The sequence below is a fragment of the Trachemys scripta genome, chromosome 1 (assembly GCF_013100865.1).
Source record: "Trachemys scripta elegans isolate TJP31775 chromosome 1, CAS_Tse_1.0, whole genome shotgun sequence".
Lineage (NCBI taxonomy): Eukaryota > Metazoa > Chordata > Testudines > Emydidae > Trachemys > Trachemys scripta.
In genome coordinates this window covers 51,597,263-51,621,591 of record NC_048298.1, presented here as the reverse complement: position 1 = coordinate 51,621,591, position 24,329 = coordinate 51,597,263, and the positions used below count along the sequence as shown (strand labels likewise).

The 24,329-nt window shown below is 40.8% G+C and overlaps 1 protein-coding gene across 1 annotated transcript in view; it reads right to left on the bottom strand.

Moving 5' to 3' along the window:
- NRCAM (neuronal cell adhesion molecule) overlaps positions 1 to 24,329 on the bottom strand; it is a gene marked incomplete in the record, with an annotated part of 187,587 nt that overhangs the window by 85,223 nt on the left and 78,035 nt on the right. The window contains 6 exon segments of the mRNA XM_034769450.1: positions 1,505 to 1,689; positions 18,313 to 18,424; positions 20,732 to 20,788; positions 21,339 to 21,509; positions 21,920 to 22,042; positions 22,999 to 23,195. Of these exon segments, the coding sequence (XP_034625341.1) occupies positions 1,505 to 1,689; positions 18,313 to 18,424; positions 20,732 to 20,788; positions 21,339 to 21,509; positions 21,920 to 22,042; positions 22,999 to 23,195 (845 nt within the window).

The following is a 24,329-nucleotide window of genomic DNA, read 5'->3' as shown; positions in this document are numbered from 1 at the left end:
ATTCGATTAATACACATCAGTGGCTTTAATCCTAATCTGTATTTCTAAAGACAGCAAAAGATAACAGACTCTGGCTTCTGTAAAAGGATTAGTACAGTAGCCTTTCTAATAAGTTTTGAGGCGTCCCTGGTCCTCAGGCCACCCATAGAAGAGGAAGAAAGGGACTGATAATAGGTGAAGAGAAAAGTGCGAGCGACTCAGGCGGGTGGGGGAAGAGAAACAGATTTAGGGTGAAAACCTGGCTCCACTGAATCAATGCAAAAACTCCCAGTGATTTTAACGGGGTCAAAATTGAATCCTGGTTGGCTGACAAACACAGAGAAAGAGAGAGACAAAATGGACAAGAGATGATTTTCTTATAAGAAAAATAACTTCTATATGCCTATCAGCAGATTCTTTGCAGTAAGTCTATGCAAACTGCATATTTGTCACATTTTGTATAAAAATAAATAAATAAATAATGCATTTGTATTAGTGGACACAAGTGCATGGAGAATTTATCTTTTTATTTTTAAAAAGGAAGTGGATGATATCCACAGAACCATCATGAACCAAACAAAGTCAACATCAATGTAAACTGGTGTCAAGAGTTGTGCACAAACACTAGCACCTTACTTAAAAGAAGTGACTGATTCGCCACGTGAGGAATAATCAACTCTCATTAGCTAATTCAAACAAAAGCCCTCAGGCACACTTCAAATACTAACATATTTGAAGTGTCTTTAATCCCAGGGCTATAATACCACTGGACAGATAAAACTTAGTAAAAATTAGTTTGGTAGAACCAGAAGAAGGGGCTATGAAAAAAGAAAGAGAGAAGATGGGAAGGGGAGAAAAGGGAAAAGAGAAGGAGAATGGGGATGGGAGGCAGAGGAGGATGAAGAGAAGGAAAAGAGAAATGAAAAGAGAAGGACGAGGAGTAGGAGAAGGGAAAGGAGCAGTAGAGGAAGTGGGGGAGCAGTCTCTTATGATGCTGAAAGAAAGCCTAGACTAAATTTACCACAGGTACCAGTTAGTATTGTATTAATGGAATTCTTTCTAAGGCAGGGGTTCTCAAACTGGGGGTCATGACCCTCAGGGGTCAGCCTCCACCCCAAACCCTGCTTTGCATCCAGCATTTATAATGGTGTTAAATATATAAAAAAGGGGTTTTAATTTATAAGGGGGGTCACACTGAGAGGCTTGCTATTTGAAAGAGGTCACCAGTACAAAAGTTTGAGAACCACTGTTCTAAGAGATAGCTTCAATTTAGCACCACAGAGCTGTTTGGCAAAAAACCACCATCACTAACATGAGGCCATCATAAAAATTAAAGACTAGACATGGTAAAGTCTGTCTTGTGGGAAACCTCAGGCGATTTAATGACTATTTTTACTCAGTTTCTTTTACATGTATTCATCCTTGTAGATATTTACTGTAATATATTTTCCTGATAAAATACATTACTATATAACCTTGCATTGGGATGCTGACATTGTAAAATTTGGGATTATTTTAGCATTACCTTTGACAGTTACTGTAATGGTATGGTGAGTGGAACCTAATGGATTTCTTGCTACACATTTGTATTTTCCAGAATCAGCTTCAGAAACCTCTATGATTTTGAGAGTTTTCTTAAAATTTTCAAAAAATGTTCTGTTGATGGGCAGTTCTCCACCTTCTTTAATCCAGCGGATAACTGGTGTGGGTCTGGAGAAAGAAAAACACGGAGGAGATTAAAGAACTGGGGAAAAAGCGAGGTTAAGAGTTCAATCCATTAATTTTTCTTGTTTGTATTGTAAAGATAATTATTGTCCTGAGAACTTTGACCTGGGTTTTTGGGGATATCCAACAAATCTGGAACATGTTCCAATGTTACTCTGTCATTTCCAGTAAATCGTAGAGTCATTAACATCAACAAACTTCCTTGATTTAATAATTACAGAATACATTTTTTTTAATCAATTGCAATTTACAATCCTTAATGACTCTAATAAAAGATTCAAATACATACGTGAATGTTCTTTATCTAAGCTATTTATTTGTGGTGGCAATTTGATGTTCATATTACTTTAGAAGAAGAATTTACTCACCTTGTAATGATGGTTCTTCAAGATGTGTCTCCCTATGGGTGCTCCACAGGGGGTGTGCTCACGTCCCTGCACTGCTGATCAGAGAACTTTGGCAGCAGTCTCCATTAGGTCCGCACATGCACGGTCTCCCCTCATGCCTGCCTTGAGGCTAACCAGTGCACACGGGCTAACCCACCTCAGTTCCTTCTCTACTGCAGAGTCATTGACAAGAACTCCAATGTAGAGGGGAGGAGGATGGGTTGTGGAGCACCCATAGGGACACACATCTCGAAGAACCATCATTACTGCACTGTTGTTCTTCTTCTTTGAGTGGTGTACCTATGGGTATGCCACTGTAAGTGACACCTGAGCAGTATCCCTGCTGGAGGGTTGGGGCTTCGGAGTCGGGTCAGTTACAGATGACAGTACTGTGGAGCCGAAGATGGTATCGGAGGACAGAATCCCCAGTGATTGCATAGTGTTCTGTGAAAATAAACTGACGGCCACATCGCTGCTCTACAGATCTCTGAGATAGGGACATTCTTGAAGAAGGTGACGAATGAAGAGATCGATCTCATGGCGTATGAGCAAATAGTATCTGGAGATGTCATGTTGCAAATCTGATAACTTTGTCTAATGCAGCCTGAGACCGACTTAGAGAGTCTCTAGGCTGATGTTGCTGAGCCTTGGAGATTTCTGCAATAGAGAGGAACAACTTCGGGGACTTCACAAAAGACTTTGTTCTATCCAGGTAAAAGGCTAGGGCCCTCCTGACATCTAGTGTGTGTAATATAGCCTTCCTATTGTCACAATGAGGCTTAGAGTAAAAAGCCGGGAGGTGAATCATTTGGTTCACATGGAATGGGGAAGTTACCTTAAGGATGAATTTTGGGTGTGGCCTGAGTGTAACCTCATCCTGAAAGAATATCGTGTAGGGGGAATGTGCCATCTGAGCCGCTATTTCTCTTATCCTCCTAGCCAAAGTGATTGCTATCAGGAAGGTCATCTTCACTGACAGGCATGTAAGCGAACAGGTGGTCCTGAGTTCGAAGGGAAGTCTAGTCAGGACTTTCAATATGAGGTTTAGGTCCTATGTAGGTGCAGAATGTCGGGGTTGTGGAAAAAGGTTAACTATGCCCTTGAGGAATCGTTTAGTGGTTGGTGTGATAGCACTGAGTACCCTTCTACTTGTTGGTGGAAAACTGCTATAGCCACTAGGAGGACCCTGAGCAGAGATATTTACCTTTTTTTTTTTTTTTTTTAGAGTCAGTACATAATGTAAGATATTTGGAAAGGTCATGTATGTTGGGGAGATTTGTTGGGTATTGTACCAAATCCGAAACCTGGACCACTTCTGCAGGTAAGTATGGTGTGTTGAGGACTTTCTACTGTGTAGTAATACCTCTTGTATCTCCATCGAATAGGAGTCCTCTATGTGTTGAAACCATGAAGCAGCCAAGCTTTGAGGCAAAGAATCTCCAGGTTGGGATGTAGAGTGCATCCTTCATTCTGTGAGAGGAGGTATAAAGTGTATCGGAGAGAGATTGGTGGGCATGTCATGAGTTGTGACAGGTAAGGTGTAGTGGGGAGGCTGCCCCACTCCAGGAAAAACAGGGTTAAAGAAGGCCAGAGAGGCTGCGCAGATGGGCAGTCAATAAGAAAGGGCCTGTGGGCAGTCAATCAGGACCTATATAAAGGCTGCAGCACAGAGGGAGATCAGTCTCCCCCTAACCAGCAAGGGAGGAGGACTGGCTCCTCGTAGAAGGAGTGGCACCCTGCTGAGCACTTCAGAGCACTGCTGGGCAGGGTAGCAGGGCAGCAGGAGCTCTGGCTGACTCTGCCAGACTGCAAGCCTTCAAACAAGGGCTGAGTGGGTGCTACGGTTACGGGGAAGTGGCCCAGGGAAAGCAGGCAGTGACGGGGAGTGGAGGAAGGCAGCAAGCAGCTGCTGATCAAGGGTCCCTGGGCTGGGGCCCAGAGTAGTGGGTGGTCCTGGGTCCCCTCCTCCCTCCTTACACCGCATCTTGCCACGTGGGAGCATGGCCCATGGACTGCACCTTGTCCTTGAGGTAAGGGACTAGACTTTGGGGTGGCAGGTGGCCATGAAGACAGGTGTGGTCTAGGACTACTGATATGCCCCCGGAAGGGGGGAGAATGGAGTGGTGGGCACTGCCGGAGGGCCGTGTCCTGAAGAGGGCTGTGTCCAGATAGCAACGCATGTCCCGGTGGTGGAGACAACACATCAGAGCAGACAACGGGCAAGACACCAGTAAGCAGGAGACGCTCCAAGGCTGGAAGGAGTTAATTCCCGGAGCAACCAGCAGGAGGCGCTGTGGTGGGGAGTCCTGATCCCATTACGTAAGGGTACCAAGTCTGTCTCCTTCCCTTTTTAACAGAACTTTCGACAGTAGGAGTGTAGTGGGGACCTCAGGAGGTCATCTAGTCCAACCCCCTGCTTAGAGTAGGACCAATCCCCAAATAAATCATCCCAGCCTGACCTTAAAAACCTCTAAGAAGGAGATTCCACCACCGCCCTAGGTAACCCATTCTAGTGCTTCACCACCCTCTTAGCGAAATTTTTTTTCCTAATATCCAACCTAAATCTCCCCGACTGCAACTTGCGACCATTACTCCTTGTTCTGTCATCTGCTACCACTGAGAACAGTCTAGATCCATCCTCTTCGGAACCCCCTTTCAGATAGTTGAAAGCAGCTATCAAATCCCCCCTCATTCTTCTCTTTTGCAGATTAAATAATTCCAGTTCCCTCAGCCTCTCCTCATAAGTCATGTGCTCCAGCCCCCTAATAATTTTTGTTGCCCTCCACTGGACTCTTTCCAATTTTCCCCACATCCTTCTTGTACTGTGGGGCCCAAAACTGGACAGTATTCGGAGTACGGCCACTGGGGTAGTGGAACAGAGCCTGGTGGGGGTGCCCAAGGCTGGCCATACCAAGGCTATACTTAAGGAGCCTCTTGGTAGTGGGCTCTTAGGGAGCATAGGAGGAATAGTGGGAAACAGTCTCCTCTGGCTCGCTGTCTGACTCCTCACTTGAAAGTGGGGGTACATGGCAGGGTACCAGAGAATACTCCTGCCTCAATAGGAGACTCAGTCTGAAGTCCCGGTGCCGAGAAGAGAAGAGTCTGATACATCAGATACCTGGAGGTCTCTTGAGTGCCTAAATACCAGTGGTGCTGACTGACCTGGTACCATTGGTAGTACAGAGGGCATCGGGGATCTTGCTTGTATCCACTGTTCTAGTGCCAGATGGGGCACTGATGATGGTGCTGAAGGTACACTGCATACCGGCAGCGTCTTTTTACTGGAGTGTAGTTTGCTCCAATCTTTGTCAGTCATTACTGTTGACTCGGTGCCTGTGCCCATCAGGTTCTTAGGCAAGTCAACGATATCTGCCGCTCCAGATCTTCATGAGCCATGGATATTGGGCTGGAATTGTCTCGGTGTCAACGATGCCATATGTGTCGGAGATCTTTTGCAGATAGCTTGGGGCTTACTCTGGGGACTCACTGCTCTCTTTTATGATGACTTACGAGAGGGGTCCCTGGCTGAACACTTCAATCCACAGTCATTTGATGTTGAGGGTTGTGTGGCGGGCACGTCTGCCAGGTGACTCTCGGCACAGGTCCGAAGATTGGAAGGCTGCTTTCATGAAGATTATTTTCTATATCAACTCTCTGTCCTTTTGAGACCTGGGTCTAAGTTACTGGCAGAGACCACACTTCTGTGGGATGTGGCCTTCCCCAAGGCATGGTATGACATGAGAGTGCTTGCCTGCCACTGAGATAGTCTCTTTGCAGGAGGTCACTTCTTGAAGCCTGGTGAATCAGGCATATCCCATTGGGGAAAAGGGTCCCCAATGAAAAAGGGGGAAAATAAAGTCTCCTTTTTTGACTGGGGTATAGAAAACAAAAAGAAAGACTACGGCTAAGACTAAGGAGACTACTAGGAATGCTAAAGAAATTAATGATAGCAAACGGGCTGCAAATGGCACCATCTTTTGCCAGGGACAGTTGAGAAGGAACTGGGGCGGGGGGGGGTAGCTTCATGGTGGGGCAAGAGGAGAGACAGGACACAGGACATGTGCGGGCCTAACAGACACTGCTACCAAAGGTCTCCGGTCAGTAGTGCAGGGATGCAAGCCGGATGCAGTGGAGCACCCGTAGGGACACTACTCAAAGAAAAAGATAGCTTCCAATAATATCACATATATGCAGCATCTGTCTTCTTAAACTAGGGTGACCAGATGTCCCGATTTTATAGGGACAGTCCTGATACTTGGAGCTTTTTCTTATACAGAAGCCTATTACCCCCAACCCAATTTTTCACACTTGTCATCTGGTCACCTTATATTAAGCAAACCCATAATATTTGTTGTACTTTATAAATTATACTATAGCAGGCCAGAAACCTTAAATTTTTCACATAAGAAATTTCCAAAATGAAAATCTTTGAAAATTTTCATTTCATTTTGACTTAAAATGTAATTTTCTGTGTTTTTAAGCCAAATAGCAAAAATGAAATGCCATTTTAAGTTAAAACAAAAAAAAATCATGTCATAAATGTCAATTCAAAACAAAATATGTTCATTTTGACATTTCCCATAGGAAGGTAGAAATTTTTCATCTGAATTTAAATGTAAAAAATGTCTATTTTGACAAAACTATATTTTTCGGAGGAAAAAAATTCAACTACTGTGTATACCCAGGAATCACTTCACTGATACTGAAATTAAGGAACCTCTGGAGTGGTTTGTGACAGCTGTTTAAGGACCCAACCCCATAGGAACTGTTTGGCAAAACCATCATTGACTTCAACAGGAGTTGTTAGTAGTAGACCTAGCAGCACACTGCAAATATCTGTTTTACCAGGAATATTGTATCTTACTGAAAGTGCAGGAAGAATTTAGTTAGGCCAAATGAAGTTACCTAACCCTAAATTTGGCCTGGCCAAAAAGAAATATTAACACCCGCATCTTCTGTAAAAAGTGTCACATAATTTTAACTGGGGAGGGCTTCAGTTTTAAGTCTCATCCCACAACTGTAGCACAACTATATCACCTAACACCATTAACGGGCACTGAGTCACAGCTGACTCAGAAGGAAGAGTGATACTTATTTCTTGTAAGTCTCCCATCTGAGCACTGACCAGGCCAGATCATTCTTGCTTAGTTTGTGAGAGCTGATCAGATCACAACCGGCATTACTCTGGATAAGGACCATAGCGCCAATTCTTGGCTGTACTCCAGACATTTTGTGCCCATGGCAACCCTACCAGACAGATCTGGCTCACCTTCATCAATAGAGGGAGGATCTTCGAGTAGAACAGAGCCACAGTATTAGTTTTGATATCATCCACTCCTCGAAAGCTGGTTTAAAGGAAATGGACAGAGCAAAGGAGACATAGCAAGCCATTCCTGTGCCTCACCAAGGCCATGTCTACACTACAAACTTTGGTCGATACAAGTTACATTGCATATAGCTGCTGAAGTTTATATATCACTTGGGCGAATGCATACTTGGCTGCTTATGTCGGTTATTGCACATACTCACCAGGAATACTTGTGTCAATGCAAAGCGCGGTGCTCCGTGAGTAGGTATACTAGTGTGCCACATGCCGCTATCCAGCACAAACCTTTTAGGAAATTTTTGCATCATGTTGTGGGATAGAAATGACTTGCTCAGGCATCTCTGGGAGACGGATCAAGTTCCCACCACTGCAGCAATGAGGTTCCTGACTGCAATGGGACAATAGACAGCATGCCTGCCCCAATTTTGGTAGCAGCCCACCTTGCCACAATGTACAACAGAAGGGGCTACTTTTCTATGGTTATGCGAGCACTGGTGGATCATCAGGGAAGCTTCACTGATATCAGTGTGGGCTGGTCAGAGAAGGTGCCTGACGCTTGCATCTTTAAAAACACAGAACTATTCAGAGCGCTGCAAGCAGGGACTTTTTTTTTTTCTTGACCGGCAGATTATCATTGGTGATATTGAAATGCCAACAGCGATTCTGGGGGCCCAGCCTACTCCTTGCTCTCCTGGTTCACGAAGCTGCACACTGGCTACCCTGACAGCACCAAGGATTCAACTGCTGGCTCAGCAGGTGCAGAATGACAATTGAATGTGCTTTTGGTAGACTGAAGGGACCCTGGTGGTGTTTACTCACAAGATTGGGTCTCAGTGAGGAAAACATCCCAATGTGTCCTGCATAATATCTGTGAGGCAAAGGGGGAAAACCAGTGCCAGGGTAGAAGATGGAGGTTGAGTGGCTATCTGCTGAGTTTGAACAGCCAGACACAAGGGCCTTTACATGAGCCCATTGTGGAGCTATACAGTCGAGGAAGGATTTGAAAGAGCACTTAACTTTAACTGTGCTGAAGTGTCCTCTGGTCCTAGAGCTTTGGGTGCTGCTAAGGATTGTGTAGTGCTAGCTGTACATTTATAAGTATGACCGGATGTTTTCCTGAAGCTATGAATTAAATGGTACATGCTGTAAATCTACAAGTACTGATTACTTTGTGTATGAATTCTGCAATATGTGTTGTGAACTAATAAAGATAGTTGTATTATCCAAAAATAGAACTTTATTGAGTGGGAAAAACAGTGCAGAAAAACAATGTGGGGGGGAAAAACCCCTAGACAATGTAACACAAATGTTTAACATAAATTAAAGGGGTGGAACTTTAACACTGGAAAGGAAGGTAACATTTCTGTCCATTTGAGTGCACACATGCAGTCCGTTGTGGCTACACACACCAACCCTGGTTCTCACGGGTCAATGTATGTGACGCTGTTCCTGATTTTTGTTGTTGTTCCCCAGCTTAGTGGTAGGGGTAGAGATGTGGCCCAGAATGCCATGTGGGGGGTGCAGGGAGTAGTGACTATAGAGTTCTCCAAGGACTACCCAGGGTGGGAAATCTTGGATTTTTGGACCTGTAGGTCAGCCAGGGACTGTAGCATTTGGGTTTGCTGCCTGAGAAGACCCATCATAGAATCATAGAAATGCAGGACTGGAAGGGACCTGGAGAGGTCATCTAGTGCATCCCCTTTCACTAAGGAAGGCTCAAGTAAACCTAGAACATCCCTGACAGGAGTCTGTCCAACCTGTTCTTAAAAACCTCCAATGATGGGAATTTTACAACCACCCTTGGAAGCCTATTCTAGAGCTTAACTATCCTTATAGTTAGAGAGTTTTTCCTAGTATCTAACTTAAATCTCCCTTGCTCTAGATTAAGGCCATTACGTCTTGTCCTAACTTCAGTGGACAAGGAGAACAATTGATCACTGACCTCTTTATAACAGCCCTTAATGTATTTGAATATTGTTATTAGGTCCCCTTCAGTGTTCTTTTCTCAAGACTAAACATGCCCAGTTTTGTTAACCTTTCCTCAGAGATCAAGTTTTTTAAACCTTTAATCATTTTGGTTGCTCTTCTCTGGAATCTTTCCAATTTGTTCACATCTTTCCTAAAGTGTGTTGCCCAGTCTTGGACACAGTACTCCAGCTGAGGCCTCACTCATGATGAGTAGAACAGGACAATTACCTCCATTTCATACACTCCTGTTGATATACTCCAGAATGATATTAGTCCTTTTTGCAACTGCATCACACAGTTGACTTATATTCAATTTGTGATCCATTATAGCCCCTAGATTCTTTTCTGGAATACTACCACCGAAGCCAGTTATTCCCCATTTTGTAGCTGTACATTTGATTTTTCCTTTGTAATGGAAGTACTTTGCACTTATCTTTATGGAATTTCATCTTGTTGATTTCAGACCAATTCTCCAATTTGTCAAGGTTGTTTTGAATGCTAACCCTGTCCTCCGCAGTGCTTGCAACTCCACCAATCTTGGTGTCATCTGCAAATTTTATAAGCATACTTTCCACTCCATTATCCAAGGCATTAATTAAAAACAGTAGTGGACCCAGGACTAAAGTCTGCGGGACCCCACTAAATAAATATGCCCTGCCAATTTCACTTTGAACCGTTGATAACTACTGTTTGAATACAGTTTTTCAACGAGTTCTGCATTTGCCTTATAGTTATTTCAACTAGACAACATTTCCCTAGTTTGCTTATGATAATATAATGTGGGATTGTGTCAAAAGCCTTATTTTAATCAAGATATATTAACTGCTTTTCTTCTATCCAAAAGGCCAGTAAGCCCTCTCAAAGAAGGAAATTAGGTTGGTTTGGCACTCATTTTTTCTTGACCAATCCATACTAGCTATTCCTATTATATTCTAGGTGCTTACAAACTGATTGTTTAATCATTTGTTCCAGTATCTTTCCAGGGATTGAAGTTAGGCTGACTGGTCCACAGTTCCCGGGGTCCATTTTGTTCCCCTTTTTTAAAGAGAAGTATTATGTTTGCCCTTCTCTAGACCTCTGGGACCTGACCTGTCCTCCAAGAGGTCTTGAAGATAACAATTAATAGTTCTGAGGTTGCTTCAGCTAATTCCTTAAATACCCTAGGATGAATTTCATCAGGTCCTGTTGACTTGAAACCATCTAACTTATCTAAATATTCTTTATCCTGTTCTTTTCTCTATTTTGGGTTGCGTTCCTTCTCTCTTTTTGTTAATATCAATTGTGTTGAGTATCTGGTCACCATTAATCTTTTAGTGAAGACTGAAGTAAAATAGGCATTAAACACCACAGCCCCTGATGTTATCAGTTATTAGCTCTCCTTCCCTGCTAAGTAGAGGATCTACACTTTCCTTTATCTTTTTCTTGTTCCTAATATATTTAAAAAACCTCTTCTTACTGCCTTTTATGTCCCTTGCTGGATGTAACTCATTTTGTGCCTTAGCTTTTCTGATTTTGTCCCTATATGCTTGTGCTATTATTTTGTACTCCTTCTTATTCATCCACGTTTTCACTTTTTGTAAGATTCCCTTTTGATTTTCATGTCATTAAAGAGCTCCTGACTGAGCCATTATGGCTTCTTACTATTCTTCCTATCTTTCACATTGGAATACTGTAGTTGGCAGTTGTGCCTTTAATACTGTTTCCTTGAGAAATTGCCAGCTGTCCTGAATTCCTTTATCCTTTAGCTTTTCTTCCCCAGGAACCTTACCTACTAGTTCTCTGAGTTTGTTAAACTGCTTTTTTGAAGTCCATTGTCCTTACTCTGCTGATCTTGCTCCCCTTTCCTTAGAATCCTTCAGGAGCACAACCATTTCCTCCACTTTCTGAAACAAAAACTTGTCGCCAGTACATTCCTTAAACTTAGAGTCATAGAGTTGAGAGCCAGAAGAGACCACTAGATCATCTAATGTGAGCTCATGTCTATCACAGGCCACCAACATCACTTAGTACCCACACTCCAAACCCAACATTCAAAATGAGACCAAAGTATTACAACCCACAGGAGACTAGATTACTATGAGCCACAGGCAGAGAATAGGAGGGACCAAGGGGCACCAGTACTTGAGGCCCCACAATGGCAAGGAAATGGTTAAATGTGATATACCCAGACAATCCTGGCAAGTGACCCACACTCACATGCTGTAGAGGGAGACGAAAACCCCACAAGGTCACTGTTAAACTGACCTGAGGGAAAATTCATTCTCTACACCACATATGGCGGTCAGCGAGACCCTGAGCATGTGAGCAAGAATAAGCCAGCGAAGCACCTGAGAGAGAGAGAATGCACTGTGCCACTTCAGAGCCCTGCCCTAGCCTACTCAATGCCCCATCTCCAGCCATGGCCATCCCTGATGCTTTAGAGGAAGAAGATTAAAAAAACCCCTCCTTGAATATGCTGGATAGGGGGATCTTCCAGACCCCTGCTGGTGGCTGTCTGAACCCTGAAGCATGAGCTTTAGGAACTTAAGAGATAAATTGGAAATGAACCCCAGGACTGTAGAACCCTGCCTCCCATCATACAATTATACTTATTGGACATTATATCCTGATACATTTCCCTTTCCTTGTCCTGCTGGGATTCCTGGGACTTTCCCCTGTCCTCTTTCCGTCTCCATGCTGTCAGTCATACTGGCCCTCCAAGCCCTTTGTTCATAGTCTGATGCAGCACTGGTTTGTAGGATCTCTCTGAACATGTCTTCTTTCTCCTCCTCCTCAGGGTCAAGCATTCTGGGGATGTGGAGGGGGCACCCCTCAAGGCAATCATAGCAGAAGCTGCTGATAAAAACTGAGATGTACCAATGGATTTACAGTCACAAAAGAAAGAGAAAGATAAGTTTCTAAATTCCCTTTCCTCAATCCCATAAACAATTTTAATAAGAAATGCATATTGACACTTCAGCTTTAGAGCGCCTTGGCACAGCCCCAGCCATGGTGAATATGGCCTGCCAGGGGCCAGGGGGAAGGATTTTCTGATACTTGAAGCAATAACATTTCAGTCCCTATTCCATGGGTACTGAGTACAGGGCAATGGCACTGAATATCACTGCTCTACAGCCAAAATGCTTCTGAAATAAACGTAGTCAAACTTTACTAATTCTGGGTCACTGAGAACGAAAATGATGCTTAAAATTGTTGACTGGCTCTAGTTTTCAAGATATGCTATTGGGTCAATATATACGACCCTTGATTTGGGAATGGCGGAGGATAAGTGAGTTATAAAGGGAAGGGATCTCAATTTAAACCAGAAATGACTAAAATACATCTTTGACTGGATCTATGAATAAATCTATGACTGGGTTTGGACCGTACTTGCTTTTTAGGCAAAACAATGAATGATGCAATCTGAAGCTGGTATTGCGTCATACATGATATGAATTGCATCATGTTATTCCTAGAAGTCATGGATGAGGCAATCATAACGAAGCTTACATCACTCTGCTGAACAAATTGCCCTATATCAGCTCTAGAAATCATACAGTATCATGCTCTCTTATTTGTCAGTGTTTGATATGGCAAAGGGACACATTTCTGTTTAGCCAAAGTGAGCAGAGATGCCTCGTACTTGTGTGAACAGTGGAGATAACTTCTGCTATGTTTGTGGCGAAGTGACTTTTGCATCACAAAAGCGCAGTATAACCACTATGGTTAAGAAAGCCTATCACCTTTATTTTGGCTGCAAAACTGGAGATCAGGACAAGAGGTGGGCCCCACACATATGCTGCAACACTTGTGCAACAAATCTTCGCCAGTGGTTGAACAGGAAAAGGAAATCTATGCCTTTTGCAGTGCCAATGATTTGGAGAGAGCCAACAGATCATACCAGCAATTGTTACTTGTTACTTCTGCATGGTGCCTCCAGTTTGGAAAGGTGTGTCAAAGAAGAAAAAGTGGACTGTGCATTATCCAAACATTCCACCAGCTATACGCCCAGTACCCCACGGAGAAGGACTGCCGGTTCCTGATGCACCAGAATCATTCTCACTTGAGTCAGACGAGGAAGAGGAAGAGGATGAAACTTCTGGTCCTGAACCATCAACGTCACAGGACCCACATTTTCTCCCATCCCCCACCTCTGAACCACACCTCATAACACAGGGCGAACTGAATGACCTTGTCAGGGATTTGGAACTACCCAAGAGTAAGGCAGAGCTGTTGGGCTCCAGACTACAGCAGTGGAATCTCCTGGCAGGTGATGTTAGGGTTTCCATGTTTCGTGACCGTCAAAAGGATCCTGTCCCATTCTTCTTCATGGAAGGTGATCTTGTAGCCTGCAACAACATTGATGGTGTGATGGCAGCCCTCAACATCGTTCATGATCCAGATGAGTGGAGACTGTTCGTTGATTCATCGAAGATGAGTCTTAAAGCTGTTTTACTGCATAATGGCAATGTTTTGCCACCAATTCCAGTTGGGTCATGCAGTCCATATGAAGGAAACCTATGACAACATGAAACAACTTTTGAGATGCATAAACTATGACCAACATCAGTGGCAGCTTTGTGGCGATTTGAAGGTTGTTGCTCTCTTGCTTGGTCTGCAGACTGGATACACAAAGTACTGCTGTTTTCTCTGTGAATGGGATAGTCGTGCAAGAGATTCCCACTACATCAAGAAAGATTGGCCACTCCGACAGTCATTGGAGCCTGGGAGGAAAAGTGTTCAGCATCCACCACTTGTTGAATGAACGAAGATTTTGTTACCACCCTTACACATCAAGCGGGGTCTGATGAAGAACTTTGTCAAGGCCATTGACAAAACACAAGCAGCTTTCAAGTACCTCCGTGGAAAATTTCCAAGGTTAAGTGAAGCTAGGATAAAGGAAGGTGTCTTTGTTGGTCCTCAGATTCATGAACTTCTTTGAGATGATGCATTTGACCATGCACTGCGTGGCAAGGAAAAGACGGCATGGAAAGCCTTCCAGTTAGTGGCAATAAATTTTCTCGGAAACAACAAGGCAGACAACTACAGGTTGTTGGTGGAAAACCTCCTCAAGGCATACAAAAGCCTTGGTGCAACATGTCACTAAAGATACATTTTTTGCACTCTCATCTAGATTTTTTCCCACCGAACTGCAGAGCAGTGAGAGACGAGCACGGCGAGTGATTTCACCAGGACATTGCAACAATGGAGAAACGCTATCAGGGCAAATGGAGCCCATCAATGCTTGCAGACTATTGCTGGACAGTGACAAGAGATGCTCCATTTAATGAATACAAGAGACAAGAAGTGCCGAGTAGACACTGAATAGGACTAAACTATGTACATAATAGTTTTTTGCCTTTTGTTTCATAATAAATTTTATTTATATAACACTTTTGCTGATTTTTAAAGTGTTACATAAAGAGGACAGGTGAAATATTATCATGTAAATCAACCATAAACACATGAAAAGACCTAGGTTTACAATTTACGATTAAAACTCTACTATCTACACATTATACACAGACATAAAATGTAAAAACTTAAATATCTTAGAAACAGTAGCCAATCAGTTGTTTTAATTGTCATATTTGAGTTCAGCACATCAAAATACATAATAAATAGCACATTTTATCTCTGAAGCAGACGACTTCTCAAAAATTGTAGACCAGTGTATTCTCACTATTTTCCATAGGAGGTGGTGATTTTAGCTGATTTCTCACTCCTCAGGGTAACAAAGGCATAGAGCACAGCTACTACTGGCGTCCAGAAGCTGCCTGGGTCCCTGTGCCTCTAGCCTGTTTGCAATGAGTTTTGCAGGCACAATTGAAGTAAAGTGGCATGGGAAAGTGTTCTATTGCGGAGGAAGGAATAACGCAGCCATCCCTAGAAACCTTTGGGAGAGGATTACAGAATTGCCCCATGGAAGTTTCATTGAGCTCTCCCCGGAGGATAAAATGGACATCCCTACGTACATAAACAAAGTGTTCCGCATCCTGCCCTGTCCCACTTGCCTCAGCCAACCGGGAAATGAAAACGCAGCTGCCATCTCAACTTGCTTGTTGTACCTCTAACTCTTCTCATGTGAGTAAATCAGTGGAAAGTTGATACCTGTGACTTACTAATTTGGGGATCGGGTGGGCTCCATCTTTACATTTAAACACTGTGAGGAAAGATGTATGCACAGACTTACCTGAGATCACTTCCCCTTCATCAGGCTCATCTGTGCTTGCCTGGTGGGACTGGCTAAACTGAGGCGGAGTCTCAAACAGACCCTGGCTTGCAGCATGGTTGGAGCCACCTGCTGCATATCCCCCTCCTCTTCCTCCATGTTCACAGTAGGAGTTTCTGTATCAGGCTTGTCTGAGGTATCTATGGTGGTCTGTGGGATGCTGGTGGGGTCTCCAGCAAGTATGGCATGCAGCTCATTGTAAAAGGGACAGGTCTGCAGGGAACCATCAGATCAATTGTTGCGCTCACTGGCCTTGTTATATCCCTGGAGAAGTTTCTTTGCTTTCACATGGCACTGTGGCTGATTCCTGTTGTACCCCTTTGCCAGCATCCTCCATGTAATCTGTTTGTAGATGTCCATGTTTCTACGGCTGGTCCATAGCTGTGCTTGCACAGCCTCTTCTCCCCACAGGGCCAGGAGATTCAATACCTCCTGCCCACTCCAGGTAACAGTGCATGGAGCCAACACAGTAACTTGGATACAACAAGGATGAGCTGATAGGTGTATTGCAAAGGTGGGCAATCAGGAAGAGACATTTCAAAAAACATCCGGAGAGTTTTAAAGGAGGGGTAGGGGAGTGGCTTGCCGTCTCTGTGACCCCTGGGCAGTAGAGTTTACAACTGTAACCAGACCAGTCACTGCCGCATGGAATGGGGCATTGTGGGACAGCTGCTGGAGGTCTGTTAGGGTTGACACAGGTCACACATTGTCTACACCAGAGGTCGGCAACCTATTGCATGTGTGCCAAAGGTGGCACACAAGCTGATTTACCATGGCACGCTGCTTCCGGACTGGGGTCCTGGCCGCCAGCCCTGCTCAGCCTGCTGTCAGCCTGGATGGACGGAACCCCAGGCCGGCAGCAGGCTGAGCGGGGCTGGTGGCTGGGACCCCGGCTGGCAGGGGCCGGCGGACAGAACCCCAGACCGGCAGTGGGCTGAGCGGGTCCCGCTTTATAGGCTCGGGTCCCAGCTGCCGGCCCTGCTCAGCCCACTGCCAGTCTGGGGTTCCATCTGCTGGCCACTGTAAATGTAAAATGTATTACTGGCATGCGAAACCTTAAATTACAGCGAATAAATGAAGACTTGGCATACCACTTCTGAAAGGTTGCTGACCCCTGGTTTACACTCACACTGTCAACCTCAGTAGGTCAACTAGGGCTCCCTACTGTTCAGGGAGGTAGTTTTACTGCTTCACTGTAGCAGAACACTTACATTATCCAGAAATAAATTTGAGCATAGATACATGAACAAATAGGTTGACACAAGGTGACTTAGGTTGACCTAACTTCGTAGTGTAGACCAGGCCTAAATGTGCTGGGGCTGAACCCATCGCAGAGCAGCCCCTGTATTCGGGGAGGCCAACCACCCCTTCTTTTCAGATGCACTCAGTGCAGTTGAAGTTCTGGGCCCAAGTCTAAAATATCAGATGATCTGTAGCGTATTGAGATTTTGAAATGCTAATAGCAAATTGTTTGTTTTAACACCACATCTGAGCTGACCAAAGTTATGGAGATATATTTTAAAATGTTTAAACGTAAAAAATTATATTTGTTTCTCCAGTAGAATGTCACATCTCAAATATAAATAATTCAAGGCAGATATCAATTTAGAAATCTAGTATCCAAAATTATATACAGTAAGATGTGCTCTCAGTAATGATGTGTTAACTAGAAGAACCTAATTTACAACAGCTTAACAGAGCAGAATTTGGCTCCACATGCACTGTTATCTACTAATAAAAAAACACCATGAAATTAGACAAGAGAGAAAAATGCATGATGACACAATGTACTTGGTTAATATTTCAAAATTTTACCCCATTTTGATGCATGTACTTTACGCTAACATGGGCCACTGACTGTTTTTTGATCTTGGGGAACCACAGAAGTCTCAACAAGTGATAGAATGTTTCTAGTTCTGCACCAAATCAGTTATGTACCCTTCTCTGCCAATTGCTTATTAAGAGTTAAAAGCGGATGTGTTAGGTAAAATTCATTTATCAAATTGGTAGACTCATTGATAAATTATTATTTTGTGATTTCCTATGCACACAGGTACCAGTGGGGGCCACCAAACACTATATTAAAGAAGCATAAATACATACCAATTAACAAATTAATTTACAAAGAAAAGCCAGAGATAGGAATAGAATGTGGTCCTAAGGTTTCCCACATAAGTGATTTGCCAGCTATTGTCAGTAGATGAAGATCAAGTCAGCAGGTTCTTACTTGTCTCTGTAGTTTCGGAGAGTTTAGTTCTCATAAATGTGAGGGAACACAAGCATTGGCTTGATTCAGGCATGCAGAGGGAACATAAACTCTTCCCTACACCTCTGCAGATGCATCCCAAGTGTAGCCTGAAGCACCCATGCTATTCTACTATCTGGCCTCTCTTGTACATAAACAATCAATACTACTGAGTTTGTGCCGCAGTTTTGTGATGTGTAAACATTGGCCAGCATAATAAGGGTTGTTTCATTTATGTCCTAAACATGTTTTTAATCTATCAGTATCCAAATATATGTGTCATGTTTTGAAAACAAACACCTCGGTTTTTAGTTTCTATCTGCTTGTCTCTGTGCATCTAACAACGTCTATCATTATGACATCTAGCATTATGCTATGAGTACTTTCTACGGCACTGATGTTCTTTCTGAAATATTTCTCAGTATTTCTACCTTTGTATTTAAAGAACATTTTGATTGAAAAAGCAACTCACAATCCTTCTGCAATGCACTCCAGCAAAAGTACATTTCCCCTTAGTTCCACTTTATTACTTGTACTCCCCAACGGAGTTAAAAGAGTTGGTCGTCTCTCTGTCAATGGCTTGGCTGATTAAAAAAAAATTAGAATAATGAAAACCATCAGAAAGATATTTTTCAAACATATTTCCCAACCCAGCAAAAATCCATCTGCTTCCAATACATATGAATACTGACAGTAAATATATTTATAGTCAGGTATGATGATAGCATATACATTAATATTAAAATGAGGGCTCAGTTTCATGCATATGGGCATTCCAGAATTTAGCACAGGAGTTTTTCTGTGTATTGTTCATTTAATTCAAAAATCCTTTTGTAAGAATTTGCAGAGCTACAAAGGGTTAGGGTTCTACTCAGCATACTAGAATCCTATCTGGACATAAGAAACATTGTAATGTTGGACACATACATTAAAAAGAGCCAACCTGTTTGATATTGTACTTGCATAGGCCCTGATTCTGCAATGTGATGGGTTCATACGGACCCTTACATCTGTGCAGAGCCCCACACACTTCAATTAGGCTTTGCAAAGGTGCAAGAATCATATTGCAGGTTCTGCATAGGTGCAGGAATCATATTCAACATCTGATGTTTTCTGTACTTCCACTAACACCACAAATAAGACACAGAAAAAAACTGAATCAAATTAAACCTGTTGTATTCAAAAACATAATGAGAGTGACAAGATATATTGCAGTTTAAAATATGCTTTGCTCAGAATCTTCCAGTCCACAAAGGACTTTTCTCATAAACCTCAGCCATGTCTTGTCCCTTTAAGACATAATTTTAATTTGAATGTTTCGGCAAACCTGAACTATATGATCAAGTGCTTTCTCCACAATAATAAAAATTAAATAACATGGCCAATATATAGACATAAATCTAAACCCAAATTTATACACAGATTACTATATCTGTTCTAAAATCTTTGGAACTTCTTGATTTAATTCAAAGTCTATTACAGTATTTCATAACTCCATTTTAAAATATTAATGATACAGAAATCGGATCAGACTGTTTTCTCGAAATAAACATTATAAAAATACTCCAGTATTCTACTATAATAGCTTAAAACATGGTAGTCTGCTGTGGTATTTTTTTATATGGGCAGCAATATAAAGATGTATATGCCTTGTTTATCTGGACATAGGATTTATTGCTAAATTAAGTCATAAAGAACACATTAAAATAATTTTAGGATGTACATAGAGCATCTCAAATGCTGCTATATGAAATGTGCCTCTTCAGAAGGAAAAGAGACAGAGAAAGGGGAACATAGGAAAAGGCCACTCTACAGTAAACAATCTGCCCATTTCAAGCACTGCAAAAACCCACTCAAGGCTGTGAAAAATCCTGGCAAATTGACTTCTGCAGCCTTGTGTCATTGAATGGATTTTTAATGACTGTACTCGATATGTCATTCTATTTGCAGGTCATTATTACCCTATTGCGGAAATCCCACCCTTATGGTTTGCTCTCTAACTAAATTTAAATTTTATGTAGACAATTAAAAGTTGTCATGCTCCTGAGATATTTTAGTTTTCAGTAATTGAGGATTAGTGTCTATAGAACCTCAGTTATGGAAAAGGTCTAAAGATAAATACAATAAAATAATAATATATTTTTACCTATTTTCTATCCATCACATAGAATGTAAAATTGTGGGGCCAGATCCTCAGCTGATGTAAATTTGTGTACCTCCATCAAAGTCAACTGAGCTAAGCAGATTTATACCAGTTGAGGATATGGCCCACAATGTAGAAAAACAGACCATTCAACACGGACTGAATTAAAGTTAATTAAAACAAAAATATCCAGAATTTTGTTTCTCTTAAGTTAACTTTACAAATACATTTAAAAGTATTAGACTTTAATTCAGTCTAGTTTTACATGTATGAAACAGATTAAAAATGAATGGTATATTAAGTAAATTATTAAATATTAAGAGCATCTGTTAAAATATTTAAAGCTACTATTAATGCTTATGATATAGCATGTAATATTGACTAGTCCCAGTGATAATGAACGTTTCCACTTACCAATTAAATTAGAGGAAAAACATAAATGAACAGCATAATACAGAAGCAATTAGACAATCTGTAAAATCTGCCAGTGTGACTGGATTCATTTGCTGTAAAAGCTGAGATTTTTGTTGTGTGTCATATTTTTGACATTACATCAAAATTATTTAAGTATTTTTAAAGGATCACACTGTGCCGTCCCTTTATAAAGTGTATATTATCACCAGTACTAATGGATATATTTATTAGAAATTGGAAAGGGGAGTCAAAGGTAAGTAGCCATGGAGGTGAAGTTAGTTAACTAAATTCTACTATGAAAGAGGGAATACCAGTGGGGATCACCATAACTCACCACCATAAAAATCAGTGTCACTCAAATTAGCAGATATAGTTTCATTCAATGAATCCACTGAAATAAACAGAATATCATGAAGAATGCATACAAGTGGGGTAAATCAGATTACTGGGCATCAAACGTGAATCTCTATGGTCAAGTCGATTTAACAATACAAGCAGAAAGCAATATGTTATTGCAGCTGTCTGCTGATTAATTCATTTGAACAGTCATGATCATTATGAACTGGTGTACGCACATAGGATTGCCAATTCAAATTCGGTATTTATCATACTATAATTTTTAAATAAGTAAAATGTTACAAAATATAGGTGATCTGAGTGAGATATTATTGAAAAGGAAAAATGCAGTATTTAACGTAAAACTTCAAAGGTGAACATGGAAAGTAAAACAGCATGTATTATTTAGGTCAGCTCATGTTTTTGCGAAGTATTTATAAAGAAAACTGGATATTAATATTTTAAAGTTGTATAGAATTATTTCTTATTTATTGTGATGAAGATTACAATTTCTCTGTCACATACAACTACTTAATTGTAGGCCAGCAAGTGAAAAATCTAGATAAATACAATATAAATGTATAATTAAGAAAAATAATACTTACTTGAGAACACCTTCACAGAAATAGGTTGCTTCTGCTGGATAGTCTGAGTGTGATTAAATCTCGCATAACAAATATAGTCCTCACGAGTGTCCTCTGGTTTTACATTAGAAAAATAAAGGTCTCCATTTAGACCTTGGGAAACTCTTTCATTTTGAGGCAGCCTTTGGAAAGCTAAGTAAAAACAAGGACACATTTATTTTCATTGTAATACATAAAGAAATACATTAGTGATCTGTGGACCCCAGATGTGACCTACCTTCTGCCTTTTGTAATGTCTCATCTCTTTGTAAGTGCTCTCAGCTGCTTCCTTATCTCCCCTCAAAAATACGTCAGCAAATATAAAACCACAAGACACATGCAGCCAGCCCCAACCCTCTTTGCACATACTGCTCATGAGCAGCCTCTCTGCTGGCATGGCCCTTCCTGTTCTGTGGAACTGTGACGAGGAGAGACTGGATTTTATCCTCACTGAGTAACTACACTGTCTGCTGCAATTTTTCATAAGTAATTACAAATTACTTAGAACAGTAATAAAAATGGTCAAGAAATATGTTATTTATGCAGATTTAATATAAACTTACAATTATCCATCCAAAATATTATAGGTGGTGGTAAGCCAACTGGAGGGCTGCAGTGAAGTACTAGAGGATCACCTTCTCTGACATGTTTTGGTTCTACTTTTTCTTTAGTCCACAAGGGGGATCCTGTAGAAGATAATTTTCACATTCATAAACACTCTGGATTGATAAAGTTCCAGAACCCCACGAAAGAACGATATATGTAACATAATTTAAAAGGAATGGTCTTCTGACATTTACTGTACATGGATTATAACTTCTACTTCTGAGTAGTTGTGTTGTCTTTGGAAAAAAGAAAGGTTTCATTATATTGTTATTTATACGTTTTAGAGAATCATTGCTTTATTCTAAATAATCAAACAGAAAGGGATTCTTCTGGGTAATCACTAACATTTAACAAGTTTGATTCTGGATAATGTAGAAAAGCAATGTATACAATTAGAAAAAACGAAGTCAGACTGTTCTAAAATGGCTTTACATGTGGAGAGATTTAACAAAGACTATGGTAAAAATAAGAGGAGCTCAAGAAAATACATTTGCACTGAAGAGCTGTGATGTTTGAAAAGTACGACAATATAATACCACAATAAATTTTAAGATTTGGGGACAGGAGGGATATGTGTGTTTGTCTCAATATACTCCATGTTAGGTGTTTGTTTAATTAAAAAAAAAAAAAAAGTAATTACTTTGCAAGAACAGTTTTTTTTTTTTTAAAAAGTACTCCACATCAAAGAAATATGTTAAAGATTTACAATTCTTTTTTTCTAATTGTAATGTTTTATACACCGTCCAATTTTAAACATGACAAATGAGTCAGACATACTGAAAACCAGGAAAACATATTGGGTGTTTAACTTACTAAGGAACTTTGGAGAAAATTGGCAGCTTTTCATGCAGTATAGCACTAAACCAGAATATCAGAAACTGTACAATTACCTTCTAACAAGATCGCTTTGATGATTAAAAAGATGTCTTTTTTTTTTAAAGGAAAGGAAAAAAGAAAATAATTAAACCAAAAAGTTCACAATAAAACAAATAAGTACAAATGTTTCAGGTTTGATGAATTTTAGAGTTACGCTTACTGGATGGGCGTATAACAATGTTATTGGAAATTGCTGCTCCACGTTCATTCCTTGCTGTACACTGATATACTCCTTCATATGCTTCTGTCTTTCCACCATTCATAATGTTTATTACAAGGGTTCCTGAATTTGGCTTCACTGTTACCCGTGCATCTTTATCTATATCAAAATGAGTTCCATTACGGGTCCATGAGAAACTAGAATCATAAATACAAGAATAGGAAACTAATTACTAAAGATTTGGAAAAAAACAAGAAAAATAACTTCAGAAAATCTCTTAATACCATAGAGATTTTTGTGTGTGGCATAAAAATGTGGCTTAAGAACAATACATTTGAATTATTTAATTGGGAAATGAGTAATAAACACACATACTTTCAGATAAAAGACTTGGCTACACTTGTTAATAGGTGCCATTTTAAGGTCAGCAGTTTTGCTATATATTATTTATATTATTTAAAATGACAAATTATAAATTATTTATAATATTTATATTATAAAATTACACAGAAGGATTGATAAGCTAATCACAGAGAAAAAAATGCTTTCTTTTTCCACTAAAGATGATACAGTGAAATCTGCTAGAATTGATATTGTTAAAGCTGCATTAGCATTTCCATTATAAACTCCATTATTCAAAGGGTTTATAACTGGCCTGTGAGAATTTGCTCTGGGCTGAAATGTGTCATATAAGGTCTCAGCAGGAGATCATGTCTCTTAATTGGTTTGTCCATTTTTTAAGTTACCAGAGTGAATAAAAAGGTAATATTGTGGATTTGATTGCTTTTCACTACTCTAATGCAAACAGTTGTGATTCTATACATTAAGTTTTGCATTTGCATAGGCCATAACCAATCTGTTACTTTTGGTGTTACCTAAACCAACTGATGTTTTGTAAAGTAGCTGCTGAGAACGTACAGTATTACAATTCATAAAGATTTCTTTTCAGGAAAAGAAATAGATCCATAGTATGCCACTCCTACTGCTCTAAAAATGCATTCATAATATATATTCTCTTACTTCCAAAAATACATTGATACAATGCTAGGATCATGATTATATGGCTTCACCTCATTAAGTGCTGAGCACATACAACCCCAAGTGTAGTCAGTGGGTGCTGCTGATACTCATTACCTCTCAGGATCAGACCCTTAAACATACAAAAGTCGGCCATACATTGCACATTTATATTTGATTACTAGTGAGATTTTTACATATAAATCTAAATACATGTAGTACAAGTGAAATTCAACCAACTCAGCAGGGTTCACACAGCTTAAACTGTGGTATGTCCTCCTATGGTTGAACAGTGCAGGAGATTTCTGTAATCC